Source organism: Myotis lucifugus, unplaced genomic scaffold, assembly GCF_000147115.1.
Source record: "Myotis lucifugus unplaced genomic scaffold, Myoluc2.0 scaffold_5, whole genome shotgun sequence".
NCBI lineage: Eukaryota > Metazoa > Chordata > Mammalia > Chiroptera > Vespertilionidae > Myotis > Myotis lucifugus.
Genome location: NW_005871053.1, coordinates 5,803,240 through 5,829,006, shown reverse-complemented (window position 1 = coordinate 5,829,006; position 25,767 = coordinate 5,803,240). Strand labels below are relative to the sequence as shown.

General features: G+C 41.6%; 1 protein-coding gene across 1 annotated transcript in view; it reads right to left on the bottom strand.

Annotated features, from left to right (window-relative positions):
- Positions 1 to 749: 749 nt before the first annotated feature.
- The window catches only part of PDE11A (phosphodiesterase 11A), a 270,293-nt gene continuing 245,275 nt past the window's right edge, over positions 750 to 25,767 (bottom strand). Inside the window, exon 20 of the mRNA XM_006083068.3 lies at positions 750 to 1,312. Within this exon, the coding sequence (XP_006083130.1) occupies positions 1,157 to 1,312 (156 nt within the window). The 3' untranslated portion in view covers positions 750 to 1,156. The remainder of the gene's footprint in view (positions 1,313 to 25,767) is intronic.

The following is a 25,767-nucleotide window of genomic DNA, read 5'->3' as shown; positions in this document are numbered from 1 at the left end:
GGGCGTGCACGTACAGAGCAATGTAACTTCGTGGCCCATGCGCAGAAGTCGGTATTTTGTGGAAGAGCCACACTCAAGGGGCCAAAGAGCCACATGTAGCTCGCGAGCTGCAGTTTGCCAACCACGGGCCTAGACCATTATTTGTTAACCTGCTAGACATTATTTCTAACACTCAAGGAAAAATCCAAAATTGGAGACTCCTGCTTTTGCCTGTAGGATGGTACTGACAGTGACCTTCAGTTTTATACAAACACTATCACTAGGAGAACTCAAGGTAGTCAATGATCATTCTCCATGGTGCTGCTGTGTCCTGTGAAATGTCTCGCTGTTGGAAATAGTTTCTAAATGTTCATATGCCACTTGTGGTAAATCCAACTATAGATTTTCTTTCATCCTTACTTTAATTAAAGCCTATTAATCTATTCCTTCTGGGAGTACAGTTGATCTACAATGAAGATTGAATTAAAAAAACTGAAAAAGGGGACCACAATCCCAATGCAATGTTATGAATCTTGTGTAAAACCCAATCAGACAAACACATTTGATGTATTTCTACTACAGACATTTTTTTAGGGGAAACGTGGGAATAGTTGGTGTTTGTAAGGATAATATAGTTTATCTTTTACGTACACAAGTCTCCTGGCTCTGAGCCATCATTAAGAAGCTTTAGGATAAAAATAAAATACCTCTACAGCATACAAATCAGGATTCTTAGGACAGTCTGGCACTAAAGGGCACTGGGGAGAGGTGCAAGGGCAGGCATTGTTGCCTTGTAACAAATAAAGAGCCATATACAAAATGAAGCAGCATTAGTGACGCCTGTACTGTTCCGTGTTCCCTTGGGTCAGAATGGGCAGGGCCGCCTGGATCCACAGCTGTCTCCGGCCCACCGCCTGTCTCAGGCTCAGCCCATGTCTGTTCATCATGGAAAGTTGAGGATCTTGGGGTGTGCGCCCGGCCTCACCTCCTCCTCTGTCCTTCCTGTCACGCCCTTCCCTGTTGGCCACACTTGAAGGTGAAACCCCAGTCATGCTTCCCAGCTCATCCTCCAGACTTTCTGTCTGTCTGAGCTTAAAGGAACAATAGGATGAAGAGGCTGGACCAAAGCTGGCTCTTCAGGATGCAGTCATTTTGCAGCAGCAGCTGACCCCGAGGGTTAGTTACTGTTTGCCCCGGCCACCAGGAGGCCCGCAGAGGAGGGGGAGGCAGCTGAGACCAGCAGCCTTTTCTGGTGCAGCTCTTCCCACTTACTTCTGTTCTCAGACACCGAATCCAGCATTGGCTTCAGTTTCACATTGACCTTCACCAAGGCCTAAAACAAAACAATCAGAAGGTGGGGGAGAGAGGAACTGGAGTCACTGACATGATTTTCCAGCTTTCACGGTGAGAATGGAAACCGGCTGTGAGGAATGAAAGTGATGATTATTTGGTAACCACGAGCTATTTACAAGAAGTACACATGCATTGAGTGTCACTGTTTTATACTAATAGAGCCGATGCAGAAAATGAAAAAATAAGACAGGTGGCTGTGCACTACTCCTGGGTGCCAGCCAATTAGATTATGACCCTGTTTTAGATCCACATCAAGCAAGAGAGGAAAAAAAATATCTCACACATGTCTACTAATATGTGTATCTCTGTCTGCCATGGAGGCCTCCAGATCTCAATAGACCATGAACTTAAATTTTTACAAAAATAAACTTACCGTTTGCTCCACCGGAGATGACTCCAGGTGAACTTACCTGAATAAGAGGCCAGGTAAAATCTTGAAACAAGAGGAGGTTCTCATTTTTAAAGCAAGGATCTTGGAACTGTGCCAAAGGCACAGATCACTGGGAGAACATGTATGAAAATAGACATGAGGGAGAAGGAGTGTGGAAGAGAGGGACAAAGGGGTGTGGGAGAGATGAGGGAAGAGGAAATGTAGGAGGTGGCGACTGACCATGAGGCTAATGAAGGTCAGGATTTAGGGTCCTATTTGTAGGAGACCCTTCTAAATATTGCCTTTTTACTTAACTATGTGTGTTTTTAAGTCCCCTACTCCCCAATGGTATAAACTTTTGGCCTCACAAAGCTTGGATCACCCCTAAAGTGGAACAAGGATCGTGGAGCTGTGGGGTGTTAGCTCGTGGAAAGGTAACACTTCCCGTTTCCTCTTTATGCCTCGGCTCCGAGTTCTGTGGCCACACACGAGCTCCCCAGGGCCGTGGAGACACCTTGCCGTGTGCCCCGTTCACCACAAGGGAAACACACCACTGGGAGGCACCCCTCCTGAAAAGCTTTCTCCCAGCTGGACCGGTGGCTAGGGGGCGGCCAAGAGCAAAGTCCTCCGCAGGAGGAAGAGCTCTCTTCCCTAAGGCTGCAGCCACCTGTTTATCCCCTCCCCCTCCCTCTCCAGCAAGTGATAGGACCACAAGTAAAATGTAACTGGATGTAAAGCAAGTAGGTGAGGGATGAAAAGCCCGGAAATAACTGGTACCCCCGTGAGCAGTAAGCACGCCAACTTGGCTGAGATGATGTTCTTTCACATCCATGTCCCTTACACAGAGCATGTTCTCTCCCTTAAAAGTGATACTTACCACACCAAGCAACAGCACCTACATTTGTTGTTGTTGTTAATCTTCAACTAAGGATATATTTTTTCCATTGATTTTTAGAGAGGGTGGAAGGGAGGGGGAGAGACAGAGAGAGAAACATCGATGTGAGAGAGACACACCGATTGGTTGTCTCCCGCAGGCGCCCTGACCTGGGCCAGGGATTGAGCCTGCAACCCAGGTACGTGCCCTTGACCAGAATCGAACTGGGACCCCTCAGTCTGAGGGCCGATGCTCCAACCACTGAGCCAAACAGGCTAGAGCAACATCTAATTGTAAACGAGATGTATTAGTTATTCCATACAAAAATGAAGCAGCAATATAATAATTCAGGCAGCGATCAAAATCCCATCTATGTCCATGAAAAAAATGCAGGTGCCTGTTCCTGCTCAATGCGTAGTGTTTTTGTTTAGCCAGCAGTGTGAGGTAGCAACCAGGGCCACGGTTTCATTTAGCATAGCTTGGCACCGGCTCCTCTTCACTCTGCTCGGGTCTTTTAATTAAACTGACTACTGTAATTCCTATGGAAATTAGTGTTTATGTTATTTTCCTGCTACAAAAGCATTTCTCTAGAACTTTTTTTTTTAATCCCAGGAGCACAAATTGGATTTTTTTTTCTGTCTGAAATGTAATTAAAAACTCATTTGATTACTATATTTCTGGCTCTGTTTTACTTATTAAATTCTAGTAATCAGTTTTCTTTTATGAAGCTGCTGGGAAATGATCTCAAAAGCAACACATTTTTCTCTACTTTGGCAGGTTCCCGAGCATTTTACTAAATTACATTCATAGCACCTGCCCGTGATTCGAATTACTCCACCAATTTATTCCTTAAACCATTTAAGTTTATTTGGCTTAGTCCCCAAAAGAGGTTTCTTGCCTTTATCTAGCTCTTTGTTCTCCCTCTTGCTTCCTTTGTGTTGAAAAACATCTTTTGGGGGAGTACATATTTCTCAGAATTCCTTCTCTCACTACATTGTCCTTAAACACAGAATTGACATTCTAGACCAGTGGTTCTCAACCTTCCTAATGCCGCGACCCTTTAATCCAGTTCCTCATGTTGTGGTGACCCCCAACCATAAAATTATTTTCGTTGCTACTTCATAACTGTAATTTTGCTACTGTTATGAATCGTAATGTAAATATCTGATATGCAGGATATATTTTCATTGTTACAAATTGAACATAATTAAAGCATAGTGATTAATCACAAAAACAATATGTAATCATATATGTGTTTTCTGATGGTCTTAGGCGACCCCTGTGAAAGGGTCGTTCGAAAGGGGTCTCGACCCACAGCTTGGCGACCCACAGGTTGAGAACCGCTGTTCTAGACTATCGTTTTCTCTGGCAGGTGCTGGTTCTAGGCAAAGGTAGAAAAAACACAATCCTGAAGAATTATTCCCCCGCACACTGCAAACGTGTTACACAGATGCAGTTAACTGAGAGAATATAGGACTATTAGAAATTAGGAAGGCAAGGGATGACCCACACACTACGTTCCAAGGTCTGTCAGGAGAATGGCTCCCAGTGTTTAGAAAGGCATGGGTATTCCTAAAAGCTTCTCATCAGCAAGTGCTACCGGATGAGTTCTGTGCGGATGCCTCTAGGGTCTGTCTTGTTTGACTTGCTGTTCACTCAGTGAAAAAGAAAGAAACCACTTCTTGCCTGTCTGCTCATACGCAGAGGGACTCAAGGGTACCTCTGCTGTGCCGTCAGCCCGGGGCTGCTGGGTCTCCTCAGTGGCATCCCTGTGGCGTGGATTTCCAGTTTTCATTCATGTCCAGAGGCAGGGAACTCACTACTTCCCAGGGGCGTTCAGTTTACGTTTGGTTTTGATTTTAGAATGCCGTTCCTTACATTGAGCTAAAATCCATGTCCCTGTAACTTCTACCTAATGGTTCCAGCCCTTGGGGTGCTTGCCCTTTAAACCAGAAGCTACTGGGGCAATGTAGGACTGATGGCTCATGTGCCGCCTCAACTGTAGGGTAGGGCTGGATCTGACCTAAGGCCCCTCCGCGGACCTCAGCTCTCTCTCCTGCCACTCCCTTCTCTGGTGCTCTTCCCTGGGAACTCGGATCTCCTGGGCCTCCCAGACTCCAGGCTCCGCCTCCACAGTGAGACCCCTGGGCTCTGCCTGGGTTCCCCTCCCTGTGCTGCAGCCTAGAAACTCTCTGCAGGTAGGAAGCTGGGACGGTTGTGGGGCTCACCTCACTTGTTCTGCTCTCTCAGGAATGACCATATGTGCTGCCTGTTGTCCACTGTCTGACAACTTGCATGCATTTCTCCTTCTTTCGGCCCCTGTTGTGACTCATGGCCAGCAGTGGAAGTCTCGCGTTATTGGTGTTAAACGGTCTTGGGTACTATCCCGAGAGTTCCCAGGGAGAGTGGAAACAAGGCCTTTCTTCTTCGTATCTCTAGCTCCTAGCACAGTGACAGCCCCTCCTCTAACTCACCCTCACAGTGGTGGCAGGAAGAAGGGGTAAGGCTAGGACAGCTGCTGCTGGTGGAGAGCAGGGTCAGGACGTTCTGACCTGTAACAAAATCCTGCTGCAAAAACAAACCCAGAATGACCCCCTTGGGAAATGAACAGTGAATTCTCTCTTATTATCATTATTCCCGAGGCCTTGTTTTTATCAGTGCACCAAGCTGCTCTGAATCAGATTCTGGCCTTGCTTTTCCTCTGCCATCATGATCCATATCTGCTATCATTGGTCCCATAAGTACACATCATCACTTCTTGGAATTCAAGTGCTGGATAGATGGGCAGATGTGGGACAAGGGAACAAGCAAAGAGAGAGCCATGCTCTTAGAGCGAGTTACTACCCCCATTCTCTGCTGTTGGGAGGGGAAACAGAGGAACCCCACCAAATGAAAACCAGCTTTATCTTGGAGCCTGGTAATGTCCAGCTATGTCATTAAGACCTTTTAAAAATGTGGAGGAATTCATCTGAGTTGGCAATTTATTTATTTATTTTAAGGCCAAAGAAAAAAGATGGTTTTCATGTCCTATTATTGAATTATATATTTCCAGAGTGCTGGTAATAAGAATTAGTATTTTTCTGCTTCCCCCCATTCCTACTGTACCCAAGAGAAATAATCAGAAACTAAGAGGCCCTAGCTGGTTTGGCTCAGTGGATAGAGCCTCGGTCTGCAGACTGAAGGGTCCCGGGTTCAATTCCTGTCATGGGCACATGTCCAAGTTTCGGGCTCGATCCCCAGTAGGGGGCATGCAAAAGGCAGCCAATCAATGATTCTCTCTCATCATTGATGTTTCTAAAATATCTATTTTTTTGATAAAATATAAAAATAGACTTTGGAGCCCTTCTCAAATACCTGTGTGAGGCAATATTCCCGTTATGAAGAGATGATCATTTTACTACTGTACTATTTACTTTCTCAGTGAAAACGTCAAAAAGCCCACTTAGGGGTTGGTATTTTGTAATGGAAAAACAGCTGGCTGGCATGGCTCAGTGGTTTGAGCATTGTCCCATGCACCAAGAGGTTGCTGGTTAGATTCCCAGTCAGGGCCTATGCCCAGGTTGTGGGCTTGGTCCCCAGCAGAGGGTGTGCAAGAGGCAGCAGGTCCATGTTTCTATCTTCTCTCCCTCTCCCTTCCTTTCTCTCTAAAAAATTAATTAAACATATAAAAACGTTTTAAAAAAGAAATGGAAAATCATTGTTGGGATATGACCAACTGGTGTCCTCTCTGCTCAGACCTTCAAGAGGAGGGGCAAGAGAGCATGCAGGTGGCAGCGGGACCCAAAATGCTTTTGACTCCACATGACTGGCTGGTCGCATGTGCAAAGGGCATCTCTGAGAAACAAAGGAGGCCTCTGCTTCCGGTAAGTGACTTCAGAGAGAAGTGTCCAGTTCTGGGAGCAAATCCAAACTTTAACTAGTGAACTGTTCAACTGCTAATCCTTCTTGGTTCCCAAAGGTTGAGATTATTCATGATTTAATCTAACATATTCCTGAATTTCATGTGCCAGGCTGCAATGATGCAGTTGGCTAAGAATCACGTTTGCCAACCTACTCTTCCATCTTGCTGTAAAGGCCAGAAAGTGAACTGATTGCCTAGAACTCGTCACCTTCCCCCAAACCCTCCTCTGCTCTCAGGTTTACTCTCCAGGGAACTGAGCATTCTCATCTCCACCAACTGCCCAACCCAGAAATCTATGGGTCACTCCTACACCCAAAATATCGCCAAGTTTTGTCAATCCTACTTCCAATGTGTCTTTTGTGTCAGTCTATTGTCATTTCTACAACCTTAGCTCAGACTACCATCATCTCTTCAGCTGCTTTAACCTGCCACAGCCTCTTCAGTGGGCCCTTGCTTCCCCTGGTTCCTGTCCAGTCCACTCTCCACATTGTGGCCACCCTTGAATGGTCACTCCAAATCACATATCCAACCTCGCCATTCTCTACCCGGAACCTTTCAGTGGCTCCCACTTGACACAAACGTGCTATAAGACCCCACCAGAAAAGGAGAATTGTAGTATTAACAGAGAACAAAATCCAGAAACAAAACAAAAGAAGAAATAATCCATAAAACCCAATGCAAATTTGGGTTATGGTACCAAACACAGAGTTTAGCCTGGCCAGTGTGTCTCAGTGGTTGAGCGATGACCCATGAGCCAGGAGGTCATGGTTCGATACCAGGTCAGGGCATATGCCCGGGTTGTGGGCTCAATCCCCAATGTAAGGCAATTCATAGATCATTCTCATAATTGATGTTTCTAATTCTCTCTCCCTTTCCTTCCTTTATCTGAAATCAATTCAAAAAAAAACTCACCATATTCAAAACACAGAGTTTAGAAATGCCAAAAATAATCCCATCAAGTTTCCTAAAATCTTTCTATGTATTGTAACATTTTCCTGAGTGAAAAAAAATAAGCTAAACTCCACATGGTGTGTCTGGCAGGGGACTAGCCTAAGTGCTAGTTACTACATGTGAGAGCAGATGGAGCTGGCTGTGGGGCCCAGATGGGAAGCAGCAAACAGATTCCTCCTATACCTCGCTTCTTCCCTCCCCAGTTCAATGGCCTTTGAAACTCAAGGTTGTGTAAAAATTAATTTGCATTCAATTGCTTAAGATAATGTATTAACTACCATAGGAGGCTTCCAGCAGGTTTTAAAACTTGCTTTGAAAAACAAACAATCAAACACTAATGGTGAACACAGAAGCAAACCAAGACTTCTTTGGATAAATATTTTTAAACATTCACATTAAAGAACCCAGCTTTAAAATAAGTCTTTAGTGTGTAATTGCTAAAGCCAGAAAATTAATAATCATTTACATATGTTACACACTTAACATGCCAGGCACTGTGCACTATTGGGTTCTTTATAGGCTAGAATGCAGCGGAGTATAAAGGGCTCGAGCCTTATGACTTCTGTCCCATTTGGGGGCAGAGTCATGTACTCCACCAGGACTGTGATATCTCTAACAGAGATTGCCACTTTGCCTTCCTTGAGCTTTGGAACGGCCAGGGAGGTATAAGCGGAATTCATAAGGAGGAACATCTGAGACAACTCTTAAGTGGGAGTTTATGCAACTTGGAGGTGCATCCTTTGCCCTGGCCTCTCTTTCTTTCTCACTGCTGGAATATTAACATGATGGCTGGAGCTACAGTGGTCATCTTGTAATTATGAGGCACCCCTGAGTATAAGCAGGGCCTGGGTTTCTGATGGCTATGGAACTGCCATATCATAGCAGCCTCAACTTGACTTCTCTGGGTTATTACTTATCACAGAGAGAAAAACAAATTTCTCTTTTGTTTAAGCTCTTGTGATTTCAGATCTCTGCCACTAGCAGCTGCATGCAATTCCCGATTGAGAGAACCAATGCTATGTTGTAGGTCTCTATTTTCTGTCTACCTGTGCAGGTGTCAGATGATTCTAGGCATTTTGACTCTTGAACAAATTCCCTGCCTTGGGGAGTTATATATTAATGTGTTTTGGGCAGTGGGTTATAAGTGGACAGCAGAAACTACACCAGAATCATTCCATGTGCTCTGAGTAGGCACATAATTCAGAGTTGACCAACAGGCATGCCCCAGGGATTGGTGGAGGGATGGGGATAGGCATCAAGCTGAGGCAATCAGAGCTCTCTCTAGGTTTTACATGTTACTACTGAAGAGGAAGTTTTCTTTTTTCTTTCTTTCTTTCTTTCTTTCTTTCTTTCTTTCTTTCTTTCTTTCTTTCTTTTTTTGGGGGGTGTGAATAATTACTGTAATAAACATGTGACCTTAAAGCTGCCAAGACATGTGGGGAAAGCCTGGTTGGGTGAAGCCAAAACATACCTTGGAGGCAGGGAGAGGGGACACGTGTCTTATGCTGGCCTTTGACTCCCCTGATGCAGCAGAAGGCACCAGCCCACTGTACCTTGAAGCTCCCCAGTTACTTGAGCTAAAGAAATTCCATTTCTGTTTAAACTAGGTTGAGTGAGTTTCTGGGCTCCAAATAGTGGGTCTTTTACTATTGTCATTTATTGTTCTGTCACCCCCAGGAATTACTTGGGATTGACCCCCCACCCCCCAGACTTTGAACTGGTGGCTGATGTGAGGGAGTCTCAATGTCCCCAGCATAAACAGCTGAGCCGCCTTCGTTCCTCAAGTTAATGAGAGCCAGGGACCAGCTAGCAGTTCTCTCTCTTCTCCTTGAACCCCCAGAGTCTGCCAGACTCTTTAAAAGCTGTTCAAAAGGTTGCTCATTCTTAGCCCGCCATGGTATGGGGACTCGGAAAATACTCCGAGAGGATGCCAATTCCTTCTGGTGGCAAAGTCAGCAGGCCTGTGAATCCTGGCTTCTGAGAAAGGAGGACTCAGAGGAACTGGTGGCAGCATCCGTTTAGCCTGGATTTTCTCTATGGACCAAGAGAACTCGGACAGAAAGGACAAACAGCAACTAGATGTTATTTTCTCCTTAGTGGGAGTTCAATATTATTCCATGATTATTGTATTGGGTGAGAGTATTTTTCCAGATGGGAAGCCTATTTTTGTATATATGATATTTACTCTGTGGATTTGTTACTATTCAGCAGTAACATGTTGACTATATCAGATTTTTGCAAATGTCAAAAAATGTTGTCAGGACTTCGTTTTGTTAGTGATATTTGAGATCTTAAAACCTAAATAATATGAGGCAGTTACCCAAGTAGCAGTAAAAATGTTAAAGCTACGGAGCTAATGCAAGCAAGCTCATTAGAATCTACCGAAAGAATGATTCAGATCCGTAATCAGAATCCTAAGGGCATAGTCCAGCCAAATGATAGCATCGACGTTTGCAGCATCGATGTCTAATATCCTGAAGACTAATTACAGTGCTAGTAATAACTTAGGAAGGGGTCATTTTCCTTCCTGGGTCTGGAGCAGATTGGTAGTGCCTGTAAAAGTGAAAATGCAACAGAGCGTTATAGTGATTTTCTCTTCTTCTGGTCTTTACCTTTCCATTTCCTTCGTGACCTCTCAGGTTGCTTGTTTAGCTTATTTTATTTATAAGCTTAAGGGATTCCTTTGTGAGGAATTATATGTACAAATGACATTAACATTCTGAATGTACGAGACGGAGATTTTAGTCTCCTTGAGTTAATAGCATTGTTATTTCCATAACACAGGGCAAGAGTCTTAAACTCAAATGTCTACAGGGCCAGGCCAGTAAAGTTAATGAATGAAATACGCCGCATGACATAATTGGGAGTGGGGGGGCCTATGGCAAACTGGACATTTTACAGTTTTAAAAACAGCATTCGACTAAATAAATAAGTCTGTGGGCCAAATCTGTTGTGGGCCACAGTTTGCTCACTGTGATCGACAGTGAGACACATCTTGCCAAAGTGAACTAACCGGAGTATTGAATGTGTCCCATGTTCCCGGTGCCATGCTAGGACCTCTCCAGATGTGAGCTGATTAACCTCACACCCATGCTGTGACATAAGTCTTCTCTGCCCTGTTTTGACAGATGAGGAGACTGAGATGGGAAAAAATAAGTTAAAAGAGCCAAGGTTTACATGGTCAAGTGTACAGCAGAGCTGGAATGTCAGTCTGGGCCCATCTAAGTACAAAGCTCATGGTGTCTTCATATGAAAGATCCAACTGGGATGTTGGTAATGACAGGTGTCTCACACCTAACTGTGGTGTGGGGACAGTAGGCAACTCTTTTGTCCTAGTGTCTGTGACACTGTTTCAAGACAAATTTACAGGAAGGATGTGACCTCCCCGGTTAAGGAAGAAACACCACCTCCCAAACATTAGGTGTGGACAGTGAATCTTTTATTTGTGACACATCTACTCTCTCCTGCCTTAAGTAAATAAAACCAGGGTTTTAAGTAATAAATAACAAGCAAGCCCAAAGACAGCCAGTGCAAATGGAAGCAAAGAGAACTGTCTCCTCTGTTATAATGAGCCCCTCTAGGATCCTGTCATAGGTGATCCTGTTGGTTGGGTTTTCGGAGCAGATTGGTAGCTAATCAATCATGCTCACTGGGTAGGCAACAGCTGACTGGGAAGGAATGGCTGCTGACCCAGAAGCCACAGCCTTTGATGAATGGGGTTTCATATAAGAGGTGGTTGGAACATGTAAGTAAAACACAGCCACATGGTAACAATCCACCTCGCCACACACCAGCATGCTACCTGGTAAAATTGTGCACCTGAGATTTTAAAGAATTAGATAAAAATCTATTATTTTTGCAAAGTTCAATGTGTAAAAAGGGCCATATTTAAAATTTAGTGTGTTGAGTTGCACAGAGTTGTTTACTATAGATTTTTTTTAATACTGCTTATGTGCCTTGAGTCCTAGGGTTCTCCAAACATGGGTAGGGTGCCTCTATGGGACCTATAAGAATAGATACTAGAAGACTCTATTAGCATTTGCTCTTCTATTTTTTAGCTTAAACTATCATCCCTTAGTATCTGCAGGGGATTGGTTCCAGGAACCCCATGGGTACCAAAAGCTGCAGATGCTCAAGTGCCTAGTCTAAAACTAGAGGCCTGGTGCACCAATTCATGCACTGAGCACCTGCCCCTGGTGGTCAGTGCATGTCATAGCTACCAGCCAGTCATCCAGTCATAATGGTTGCTTAGGCTTTTATATATATAGATGACAAAGTATTGGCATATAACCCACCTATATCCTCCTGTATATTTTAAATCATCTATAGATTATTTTATAATACCTGATATAATGTAAATACTACATAAATGGTTGCTGTACTGCATTGTTTAGGGAATAATGACAAGAAAGTCTCTTCATGTTCAGTACAGATGAAAACATCATAGGCCTACCTACATAGTTCACGTCAGCAACAACGTAACTTTTTTTCCCCTGAATATTTTCTTTTTATAAAAAATATATTTTTATTTATTTCAGAGAGGAAGGGAGAGGGAGAGAGGGATAGAAACATCAATTATGAGAGAAAATCATTGATTGGCTGCCTCCTGCATGCCCCCTACTGGGGATCGAGCCACAACCTGGGCACATGCCCTGACTGGGAATCAAACCATGACTTCCTGGTTCATACGTCAATGCTCAACCACTGGCTTTCCTGAATATTTTCAATCCCCTGTGGGTTAAATATGCAAATGTGGACCCTGTGAATATGAGAGGCTGACTGTATTTGAAAGTCCCCAAGGAGCCAAAAGACTAATTATTTGCACTAATGAATTGCTTAGTTACTGCCAGGCAAATCCAATAATTACTGAGCATTTCTTGTGAGAGTTTAAAAATGGTCCTCATGCCCAGCACAAAACAGTGCTCAGATCCGAGACAGGGGAAGCCATAAAGCCCAGCACCCACTGCTCCAGACCTACCGAGGACCAGACCTCAAGCACCATGAGAAATGCTCTGTCCTTAGGTAAAGATCCTTGGGAACAAAAATCCTCTATTATTTTGGTAGTTTCTCTCCATGTGGTAAGAGAACCTTCTTTTTCTTAACTTTACAATATAATTTAAGAAGTGAGATTTTGGAGAGAAAGAATAAAAGACAAGAAAGGAATATCTTACACATGCCACTGGATGTATGGGGAGGATTTTGAATCATCAGCTGGCCTTCTCTTTGTCCACAGAAAGGGGTCCATCTGTCTACTTTAAGACCTGGTAGAGGGTTTGTTATTGTGGCTCTTCTCTACATTGCTAACACCCACAGGACTAAGATATGGAAAATGTCCGCATGTGTGGGGACAGCAGGACTAACACCCTGTATACTTTTAAATTACATTTTTGAAATACCGTTTACGGAAGGGAACATTATAATTTTATGAACAAAAACTTCCTAATCAGCAAGATTTTCTATCTATTTAATGTTGGGGAGTTTTTTATTAATTTAACTTTCAAACACTGACCACTTAAATAATTATCCCAATAAAAACACACATTAGATTAGTTTTTGAACTAAATTCTAAAACTTATGTGGAAAAATAAACAATACTCAGACAATACTGAAAGAGTAATGGGAAGGTAAAACTAGGCTTATCATTAAAATATGTTATAAAGCGATGTTCATTAAAATAGTATGATGAGGCAGGCAGATCAATAGAATAGAACAGAAAGAGTAAAAATAGAATTAAATTTAAGGGAAATTAGTATATGATAAAGGTGACCTTTTAAATCATAAGGAAAAAGATTAGTCCAAAGCTAATAGGATAACTGGGTAACAATCTAAAAAACTAACGTTGGATTTTGACTTCACACTTTACACCCAACAAAATACAGCAAAGCCAAATGAACTACAGATTACAAATATAAAAATAAAGCCATAAAATACTAAAAGAAGTTCTGAGGATTTTTAAAATATAATTTTGGAATGGAGAAGTCATTCTATGTATGACATAAAACCCAGAAGACATAAAATTTGATAACATAAAATCAATGTATTTCTGTACACCATAGACAAAGTAAAAAGGTAAGTGACAACTTGGGAAAAACATTTGCCACTTTGCTACAGATTAAGGTCTATTTCTTAATATATAGTGATCTCCTACAAATCAGTATGAAAAGACCACCAGTCCAACAGAAAATGAGCAAAAATGAGAAGAGTTTACAGAAAAAATACAAATGGCTCCTCAGTAAATAAATCTAGACTAAAAATGTGATCAGACTCATTTATGATATGGAAAATACAAATGAAAACTATGAGAAAGATTTTGCACCTATCCTATGGACAAAATTCAAGAAGTTGAATGACATACTGTATTAGTAAGGATGTAGAGAAATAGGCAGCTCAGATATTGCTGGTGGGAATAAAAATTTGTTCAAACTCCACAAAGGAAAGTTGGTAATATATCAAAATTTCAAATGTCCATATGCCAAATGCCCAGTAATTACACTTCTGGTATTAATCCTACAAATAAAGTGTGAAGATGATGCATTTACAATGATATTTATTGCACATTGTTCATGATAGTAAAGTATTAGAAACATCATCAGTGTCCTTAAATAATTAAAAAATTAATTATTGGTTAATACTTTATTCATGTATAAAATCTAATACTCTACAATTACCAAAAAGAATGAGACAGCTGCTATGGACACTGAAAACAATAATCTCAAAAATAGATTAAGTGTGAAAATCAAGGTATGGAGCAGGATATACACTATACTCACATATATGTATAGATACATATATGCCAGTACATATGTACAATACACACATATGTGCATACACATAGATACATATATATGAGCTCAGTGTATATAAATACATAGATACACTCTATAAAACAAAGTATGTAAACATTATGTATTAAAAGAGTGTAAAAAATGTATGTTTTTATAGAGACCACCTTTAGACACATACATAAATTGGTTCCTGGTGGTTGGACAGGAATTGAATATCTGGGGAAACTTTTCTCTATTGAGTATCCTTTTGAACACTGTTTACTGGGTGTGTATAAAATATTTTATGTAAAAGTTTAACATGAACTTTTTGATAAAGGAACTAGCAATATCTGATCATGTGTTGGAATTATTAAGTAGCAAGTCATCTGATTATTAATAGTTAAAGAAAGCTTACAAGTACAAGGATAAAAAAGAGAAGTGGCTCATTTCATAAAAATCAAAATAATTTAGGGCTTCACCACCGTAATTCAAAAATTGTTTTAGTACCTTAATGTTTGTTGCCATGTTGTGTATAAACCCCTCCCCCCCACCCCCTGTCACCAATTCCCAAATAAAGGCCGACTACCTCATTGATCCTAAACATTTCCTCTGAAAAGCGATCAATGTCCCCTGCCTGGCCATTAAATAGATTTTGAAAAACTCTTCAATCCGTATCAGTCTCATATCCTTATTTAGTTGCTCAAATTTGCCCTCAGCTGGGAATTGTGCAGGCAACTGTGATTCTGTTGTGTTCACCACTCATTTGAAGGGCCCCATCCATCATCATTTCTAGGCCTTTTCTGATGCAATGTAGCTTATTCTTTGTCTTTCTTAAAAACTGAATGGCTTTTAAATTATCCATTTATCTTCCTTCAGAGTTTCTGTTCAGTTTCTCAGGCCCTTTCAGGGCTGTCTTTACTACCTTGTTTGCTGACTTTTCATTCCATTGCTCCCATTCGTGGAGGCATCTCGGTTCACCATGCTGTCCTTCAAAACAAACTCCCTGGCTCCATCTGCGTTCTGCTTGTTTGACATCTGCATCACCACCACTAATGCGGATTTCCTTTTTAAATCCCGTCCCTTCTGGATAGCTTTCAAAACTTTGAGACAATATGTTTCAAATTTTATGGGTAGATGGCTGGGTATACTGGAACACACTTGAAAAAAGTCCAACATCTTGGTTCTAAACCTAGTTTTGCTACTTTTAAGTCAGGTCACAGTGACCTTTCAGGGTTTTGCTTTCCTCAGCAAGTTTGCTTCCAGTTAAACATGTTAGTATTAACAAGAGCATGTTGGTTCTGTTTAAGGCGACCCAATAACGACCTGAGACTGACATAATGTGAATGCCTACACACACTTCTCAGGTGGTCGAACTGGTGAGGAGCCCAGATGTGACAGCAGAAAGAATTTAAGTTGTGTCACTTAATATCTGCATATTCTTGTGCAGGTTACAGAAACTCTGTAGCCTCAGCTTTTTCACATTTGAAAAGGGAGTTAAGAATAGTATATAAGTTGATATTGCTAAGAGAATTAAATCAGATCGGGCTGGTAAGTCAGTCTTGTGCCTGGCACATAGTAACTGCTCAAGAAATGCTGTTGTAGACTCATTACATCTTAGTGAGACAGGCACTTTGGCTATTTTTATCCAAATTTACAACAGAGGCTACTGAAGCTGAGAGGGCATATTCATTATGATAATAATAATGACTGCATGGAGGGATTTAATGCATAATGTTAAAGTATTTCCACATCCTTCACCCCCCTACATTCAGACTCTTAGAAAGGTTGACATTAACTATCATAAATTCCATTTGTCCCAAGAAGAAAGTCACTTTTTAAGGCCAGAGACCTTAAAAAAAGTTACTTTAGTCAAACCTACAAGGCATGGTGACCACCTTAAGAAGAAAACTTATAATGAACTTTAGTTTTATGGGTGTGGAGGGCAGATTTGAAAGAGGAAGCTTATAAAAACACTCAGCCTTTACTGCCTCATCTTAGGTCTCTTTTCCTCTGTCTCTTTCTCTCTTTATCCTTCCCTATTTAGATTTTCCAACTGTTCAGATCATCTATAGCACTGAGATCACGGTTTAGTAAGTCAAAGGTTTGGAGAATAATTCCTGCTTTGCTATTATTTTATGGTTCCATGGCTTGACCCTCCCTGTGCTTGTAGGAGGCATTAGTTCACATGCTGAAACTCCCCGGTTCACTGGGGCCATTCTGCACAGCAAGTATAACCTCCTTAGTTTCTCAGCTGTGAAATAAAGACAGAAATGCTAACGCCCACCACAGGGCAACTCAGAAATGGCAGGTTATTTCAGGGCACGCTGAAAGATGCCTAGGGAAGGCAGGCTCTTCCTAACCCACTCCTTCCTGCTTCTGTCACTCTCCCACACTGGCTGTGTTGCCGAGGCAGTGCCTGGGTCTCCCAGCAGCTGGGTGACAACTTACACATCGCTGCTCCAGCTTGAATGGGGGCAGAGGTTGTGGCACCTAGTGTGGCTGAGTAACAGAGACAATGAATGCAAAGCAGTACAATGTGCTATCAAGGGAAACTACAGAGTCCCAGAGGCTGGGGTATCTGCCTCCTGGGTGCAATGAAGGGTTTTACAGGAGCCTGACATCTGAGCAGATTCCTCAAGTTAGAGTGGGATTTTCTGGGAGAAGAGGGGAAGGTAGGCCTGGCAGAGAGAACTTGTAACTAAAGGCGCGAGGATGTAGAACATTAATGGGGCAGCCATTTGGGAAACGGCCAGTGACCAGCTGTGACAAGAGCAGAGGGTACAAAGGAAGGAGGGAGAGGAGCTGAGCATGGAGGGAGGGTCTGAAGAACCTACAGTGAGATTTGCTTATGGGAGCTAAGTCTAGTGTTAATGTGGAGGATGGGATTGAGGGGTGAGACTGTGGAGGGGCTGCTGAGCATGACAGGGATCGGAGTGGCAGCAGCTGGCTGTGGAGACGGAGTCAGGAGAGCCTTCTAGTTATAGGGGACCTGGAGGAGGGAGGAAAATCATGATATGCTAACCTAAAATAGAGAAGGAAAACAACAGGCATTTGGTCTTGTTTTATAACATTTCCGATCTTTTTGATAAGGTTTTCTGAAGTTGCCTTTTTTGTTTGTTTTTACTGTGTGTTCTGATTCCTTTCCCTTTCATGTTTTTTGACTTGCTTCCAGACCTTCGTATGGTATTGTAGGCAATCCTCAAACATACTGAGGCCCTTATCTGTTTGCATATATTTAAGTGCAAGACACAGAAAGACTTATTCAAGGCAGGGTGTAAAGTGGGGAGGGAGAATAGGAGAAGCTGTGACTGGATGAACTTCATTTTAAGGGCATCCTGCAGGGAGCTGACTCTTTCATCACGGAGGGAGATAAAACATCTCCCAAATGCAAGTCCATGCAGGTCTTTTCTCTGAGGCTGTCTGTTTTCCTGGTGAGAAATCCCACTTTTCTGCTTCTGGCTGTTGGTGTTCGGGGAGCAGAGTAGGAGGGTATTTGGGGGTCGAGCCAGCCTATAGGATTTTTCCCAACGAGTTCTGCGAGAGAGGAGCTCTCCGGTCTTTCGACTTGGCAATAGTTGCAGAGGCTGTTTACTTGGCTGATTGGGTTGGGAGAGATTCCTGAAACAACATGCACTGACTTCCAACCTTTCCTCTTGTCTCCAGGCTCATGGATCAAATTGTGTCTCCAGAAGATATGCCTAAGTCCTAACACCTGGTACCTGAGAATGTGACCTGAGTTGGAAACAGGCTCTGCAGAGATGTAATCAAGTTAAGATGAAGTCATAGTGGCTTAGACTGTGCTTTAAGTCCAAGGGCTGCTGCTTTTTGAAGAAGGCCATGTGAAGAGGCAGGGACACATGAAGACAGAAGCAGCGATGTATCAATAGGCCAAAGAGTGCCAAGGACGATGGCAACCACCAGAAGATAGGAGAGAGGCATGGAACAGATCCTTCTCACAGCCCTTAGAAGGGACCAACCCTGCCATGCCTTCATTTCAGACTTCTAGCCTCTAGAACTGTGAGAGAATAGATCTCTGTTGGTTTAAGCTACTCTGTACTTTGGTAGGCAGCCCCAGCAAACTAATACTCCCCCCTCATGGCTGTACTTGGCTGCTCTGAGTCCTGAGCCTCTCAGGAGTTCCTTCTGAGAGACAGATCAGCTCACTTCCTGCTGGGGTCCCTCCTGCCCGCATTCTGGGAAGTTACTTCCTTACACCTTCCAATACCTGAGGACATCTCCTCTCCTCTCACATTCTATTGTCCTTTAAAAAAAATAAAAAGAAATACAACTTATTTCTAATCACAATTAATAGTATTAAATAAGTCAATAAAATATTGAACAAAGGTGTTCATTTCAGAATTAGCTCTATTAGCACAAAAAAGTAGGGAATGACTAAATAAATGATGATAAGTCTACTGATTGGAATACTAGGTTGCCATTTAAAATGATAACATGAAAATTATATTAGGAATGTGGAAACATGTCATTAACTTTATGTTAAGTGACCAAAGTAGGTCATATTAGTGTATCTGGGTAAACATGTGTTTGCCTGTGGATAATGAAGGGCATGACAGGAGTAAGAGAATGTGGGGTCCTTATTTCTCCTAACAGTCCGCTCTAGTGATTCGGATATTCTCTAAGGCAGTATCTATTTTCTCTGCTGTGCTATTACTTCCTGAGTCCTTACCAGCAGAGCTAACAATCTTACTTGTGCTAACATTTTGTTCAAGGCATTATACATCCTTTCTATCAGGATTTTCCAAATTCTTCCAGCCTCTTTCATTGCCCAAGGAAGTTTTCTCTTTGAAAAAATTCCTTCTTGATTATATTAATGAAATTCTCAGGAAGATGAAGAGATAAACTAGTGAGGTCATTCCACCATGATTAATTGGCAACATCACCCACCTTGACAGGCGAACGTGTTAGATCAGGGACAACTTGACATAAAGTATTTCTGAGAAAGTTTTCTATAGCAACCAGCTAAACAGAGTGCATTAGCCCATTCAGTCCTCTAGGAACTGCTCTCCCTGGAATCTCTACCCTGATGCCTGTATCCTTCCCACTAAAGCATTTAGAGTTTTATTTTGTAGATGGGAGGTTCAGCAAGGTAAAGCATTGCTGGGCAACATGGGGAACGCCCTTCACTTCCTCAGTGCTGTATAGTGAGAAAAAGCAGCGAAGTAGACTGAGAGAACTTGGCTTTGAAATTCTGGCTCTGCTATGTATTAACAACTTCACTTCAAGTCCATTAGCTTCTTTAGGTTTCAGTTCCTTCATATGTAAAACTTAGACCATTAGACATTATAGGATCCAGAAAGGAGTATTTTCTTCCTTCACAGAGTTAGGGTTAAATTTAATTGTGTATATAAAAGCAGCTTGTGAACTTTAAAACTTAAGCCTGTATCCAGTGGCAAATGCAGTCTGCTCCAGTCTGCATAGGGATACTCTTGTATCTGTAGGACTCTGATTCTGAGCCTCTTCTCCAAAAACTCAGTCTGACAGAAGTCTCTGACTCCGTTTGAGACTGGCTAACAGACTCAACTGTTGGGCTGTCATATTGGTGTTGCATGAGGTGGCGAGGTTGGCTCTCTCTGGTCACATTGCCATATAGCATCTGCTTGCTAAAAGGAGGCAATGTGACTTGAGTAATTTAATATTTTTATGGCTACAACTCAGATAATTAAATATGAGTGGTGATAGCTGAGGATTCAAATAGTGCCTCCCTGAGTTCTCTTAGAACACGTTGAAGATAGTCCTGAAGATTATTTGGCAATAGCATAATAAGGATGCTTTGTTTACCTCCTGCCTCACTTTCCAGGAGCTCAAACCATGCTGCCCCTCAAAAAGAACATTAAAGTGCAGAAATTTTGAAGGGGAATTTACAGTACAAGAAAATAATCTTTAAAAGAGGCCTTGATTCATGATCTGGTTTTAAAAAAGAGATAATTTTCCTTCTCTATCTACCTTCCTTCGTTCTTCTCTCCCTCCTCCTCTCCCTCCCTTCTTCCCTTTTTCTTATGAAGGGAGTCAAAGAAGAGAGCACCATAAGAAAGAGGTAAATTAGCTGTTAAAATATGCGTTTGAGCCTGGCTGGTGTGGCTCAGTGGTTGAGCGTGGACCTATGAAGCAAGAGGTCAGGGTTCAATTCCTAGTCAGGGCACATACCTGGGTTGCAGGCTTGATCCCCAGTAGGAGGCGTGCAAGAGGCAGTCAATCAATGATCCTCTCTCATCATTGATGTTTCTATCTCTCCCTCTCCCTTCCTCCCTGAAATCAATAAAAAATATAGTTTAAAAAAATGCTTTCTAGAAGAACTAGGAAATAACTTAAGTAAAAACAACATTCCAAGCCTTGTATGAACTTGGAGTTAAGTGATTTCTAGCTTCATGATTCCAAAGGAGAAACACTTTTTAAAAATAGTTATTTATGCTGGTCAGCTGGATAAGGAGAACTAGAGCTTATCTTAAATTCCACCTTCAAAAGCCTTATTAGGGAGTATATTATCATTTTTTTTCACCAGAGTCCAACATTTTAATATGGATTTATGATGGCAATTTTGAGCTCATAAAATGCATATGAATAGGGATGGATTAAATGCTGCTGTATAAGGAAGAGGTTTGTTTGTTTTTTAGTTGCATGAAGTAAAATCAGTGAAAGTGCATTTTAATTTTAAAAGTGTATATAGAGCTGGTTGATTTATAAAGTAAAACTTATTTTTTAGAGGTGGAACATTACAAAATAAAACATCCCGGCATCAGGAAGAACTTTGAGATGTAGCCAAGGATGTGAGATGCCTTCACCGGCTGCATATCCTGCACGATGCAGGGAGTAGCATGAACATCAATGCTCTTCTAGGAATGAGCCCTCTGCTATTCAGCACTTCCTCCTACACAGCACATAATTATTTGATGTTTGTATCAATAACTGTTAAGTATTATAGGATCTGAAAAGTCTTCAAAGTAAAAAAAAAGATTAATTTTAATCATGATAAACTTAGTGTGCTTTATTGTGTTATAATTTCTTGAAATCATGCATATAATATACAATATAATTTTTTGATATCTATGTATATGTGCTAGTTCTATTAACTTGAATGATGACTACATTTTCTGACAATGTTGAATAAAAGAAAATTTCATGTATTTCCTAGTTGAAATGACTCAAAGCCCTGAAAAATTCATGGCTATAAACTGGTCTTTTACATTAGAATTAACGGCCAATTCAATCATATGAAAACTAAACCACTTTCTAAAAAGATATGATAAGCCATATACTTCTGGTTATGGGTAGGAATATAACAGTGCATACTCAATGATAGGTTTTATATATTTATAGATGATAATTTAAAGTGACATCATAACCCAACTTTGTACATTCATTCCACTGCTTAATTAAATCTGTAGTATTGCATCCTATCACTCCTTCCTTTTTCTTCATTCATTTGTTCAACAAACGTTTACTGAGCAATTGGAATAGGCTGGGTGGGCACTGTGCTGGACACAGGAATACTCACACATGGCACTCTGCACTGTGATGATCTTTGTGGGGCAAAGGAAGTGGGGAGGGTGATAGGAGATGAGGCCAAGAGGCAGGGGATCTAAACGAAGCCTTCCTCATTCAGCTCTGAGAGAGAATCACCCTCAGCTGCAGCTTGGTGCGGTGAGAAAGGGGCTTTCTAAATCCCAGAACTCTCCCGTCCCTGTTGAGAACCAAGCCTGGTTAAGTCAGGTCATCCAGTTTTATTACAACGCTCTCAATGGAGAGACAGAGGAAACCAGATAAGGGCCGTTCCATCCAATAAGGAAAAAAGAATTTTCCAACTTTCCACTGTCTGTTGCAGGAGCCCCATGACATTTTTATAAAGATACAACAGTCTTGCCAAACTTTTCCTTCTTTTAATGGAGAGGGTGAAGGGGGAAAAGGGGAGAAGGAGAGAGAGAGAGAGAAATACTACTCTGGCTAGATGCTGTCCAGGTCAAGCCCTTTTGCATGATCTGTGGGGGGAAATCTACTCCAATATGAAGACCAGTTTGGGATGAGCTGAAAATCTGATGATGTTCATCTGATTAAGTCCCTCAATCCTTAACAAACAGAAGATTTATAATGCCTCTGTGCATCATTGAAATTCTAGGTGCACTGAGGTTTGATTAAGTCGAGAGTGAAAATAAAGGGCAAAAACGTAGCTTGCTACTGCACCGACAACTCAGTGTGAGGCTGGGACATCAACGTTCTGTTTATCCCTAAGGCTGGCGCAGCAATGGCTTCAAAGTTTGATGGTGTCTTTTTTTTATTCTTTATTTTTTTTCTTTGTATTTTTCCCCCCTCTCGAAAAGACTTTGAGCAGCAGGCTAATGGATCCCCAGCGGGGTGCAGAGACAGCAGAAAGCAGGGGAATCAGATGTCAATGTGTTCCTCCCAGACACCCTGCTAGGACAGAGCCAGCTAAACCGGGCTTCGGTCCTCCCCACCAACACGCTTTGCTGGTTCCCTGCCCACTCTGGGCTCCCTATATGCTTCCTGATTAAAATGCTGTCACAGATGAATCATGACTTCTGCCTGTTAGGACCATTTTCTTTTTTTAAGAAAAGTTTGGAACTACAAGATTAAAAAGATGAGCAAGTTCTGGAGAATTATATATTCATCTATAAACATGGCACCTCTCCCTATTATATAACTTCTCTGAAGTTGCCTTCCCTTTATTTCTATATTTTTATGCATTTTCTGTCAGTCACTTTCAATCAATCACTAGAGTACAGAGGTAACTTCCTGCTGAGCAGATGGGTGGAAGGCGGAGGAAGAAAGGGTTCTCCTTGTTTTATCTCAGCACAGTCACAGAGATAAGGGTTTCAGTTTTAGAGGCAATGGACACCCAACATGAACCGGTGTAGTTTCTGTGAGTTCCCATCCGGGCACACAAATAAGTAGCTCTTCAGGCACCCGAGACTAGCCATTATCTTGACCCTTCGCTTGGAGGAGAGACCAAACTCCGCAAACTGGAGCGCCAGCAGAGAGGGCGTGATCTATTTTGCTATTTGACATGCACAGCCCTTTCAGAACCATGAAGTAAAACTGAATGATCCAGTGAAAGTAATGAAGTCAAAAGCTGTATTAAAACCACGTTAGTATCTCCGCCTCCCTCACCAAACTCTGGGTTTGGTCCGAGGGGGACACCCAGCATGGAGTGCCCTGCCAGACTGCACCTCTCCACTCTGCTCCACCTGCCAGGGGACCCAGCCCTCCACGCAACATCCTCCGGCGCTATGAGCTTTCTTGCCACCAGAACCGACCCCATCTTGGGGTCAGGGCCCTGGCCATTGAAATAAATGAAAGGGACAGTCTTTGTGTGGTAGACATGATTCTCTATCCCTTTGCCCTCTGCCATGCTGACTTAGCAAGGCCACAGTGAATTCTCATGCTCTGTAATTCAGGCCATATCATTTCAGCTTTGGGATCTCTGCCACCTGCATACTTTTTCATTTGCCTTCTATCCTCTCGGACTATGTATTGTTGCACTTTGATGTTCAAAATCCCAAAGGACAACCCGAGCTCCTGCAGACATTTTGCCTCAGCAATTAGTGTCACATCAGTGACTCCCCTGCTTGGTGAGTCGCTTCCAAAAGATTTGATGTCTTCACACTAATGGTGATTTCCTTCCACTGAGGATTCCATTGCAGTGCTGAAGTGCCCACCGTTAAGTAGGATTATCTAGTTCAATGATGAAAAATACATTGTGTGAGATGGAACAAAATAGGGACCCTCAAAGAGGATAGTTAAAATCACTCGACAAAGTTCCAGTTTGTGGGCTCTTTGAAATGTTGGTTTTAAACCTTGTGAAAAATTTACAAGTGAAACCCATGAGATCCTTTTTAAAAATTAGCCATGATAAAGAATTTTAAAAAGAACATGGTTTTCATGCTTTGTTAACTGAGAAGACACAGCAACAGGTGTAAAATAAATTTCTTTTTAAAAATATATTTTTTATTGATCTTTAGAGAAAGAAGAAGAGAGGGGAAAAAGAGAAACATTGATGTGAGATTGGAATATTGATTGGCTGCCTTGTGCACGCCACCTATTGGGGATGGAACCCTGACCCGGAATTGAACCATCAACCTTTTGGTACATGGGACGACACCCAACCAACGGAGCCACATTTGCCAGGGCTAAAATACACAGCTCCTTTTACACGCCTCTGTAGAATGCCATGGCTCTTTCCATTTAGTTTAATAAGAAAAGATAATAGGAGAACTATCTAGCAGAGGTAGAGAGGCCATCATACCAAAACTAAGATGGGGGGTGAGCAGGAGACAACTCTAATTTGGTGGTAGTGCCACTAACATTTCTATACGTTAATTTACCTGAGGATAAAAATAGCAGGTATCTAACCTTATGGATAAGTGGCAAAGTAAAACAGATGTGAAAAGTCAGGAATAATAAACAACGTGATGTGGTAATATTACTCTCTAAATTCTGGAAATTGCTATTTTCAGTTTAAACTTTCTTTTTAACCTAAAGATTTCAAAGTGTTCAATAGGGAGTATAAAATAAGCTCAAATGATTGTGAATCAGTAATTAAACAATTAAATTAACATGGAAAAGCATATGAGAGTTCTTTCCAGCATTTACTATAACCAATCACATGGGAAGGGGTATTTACTTTGGGTTCATTCCAAAGTAGCTTTGCAAACCAGTACCAACAATTTATCAACTCCACAAATACATGTTTTCATCTTCCTAAGCTTTACCTACATAAAAGGAATCTATTAATTGCAAGAATAATTTATTCATGCCATTTATTACTTAAGTGTGCACAAAAAAACTGAATATCATAAAAAAGTAACTTAACATGTACTGTCAAGGTCAGTTTAGTAAAAGAAGATCTTCCTGACCCAACAGCTGCACAGCTTATTCAGAGATACCAGGATCAAGGATGAGAGGAGAGGACAGAAAGAAGAGTTGAGGATCCTCTTATAATTAAGGGTACATCATTTTTGATTTTTCATCCAATCTTTCATTATTAAATAAAACTATATTCCAATTATAATTAATCTACTTTAGATTATTTTAAACTTTGACTTTATATGATTATATGTTGAATGGATACCATAAAACAAAAAAATGAATTTACTTTTGTTATTTATAATCATTAAAAAATCGCATTTCCATTTTCAAGACAGTATTCTATGTTTGTGTGTGTGTGTGTGTGTGTGTGTGTGTGTGTGTGTTTAGGTTAATGTGACAGGACTCAACAGTTCCTAAAAGTGCTAAAACCAAGTGGTAGATAAGCCTGAAACTTAATGATTGTGAGGTCCTTAAAAAACAATACTGTGTCTTTAATGGAGTTACACAGAGTGAGAAAGTAAAGCAGTTTTGCTTTCCCTGCATGTGTTTCTCATTTGAAGTTAGAAAAGAAGTTCAGTCTGATTGAGCTAGGTGGGGGGTAAAGAATTTGCCAGATTTTACACATGAAAGCAAATGCTTAGAAGTGGAATTAAAAGTCAATGTACACCAAACCGTTAATGTTAACTGATGCCAGCCCTAATCCATACTCAGAAAGTGGAGGGTGAACATTCACAGC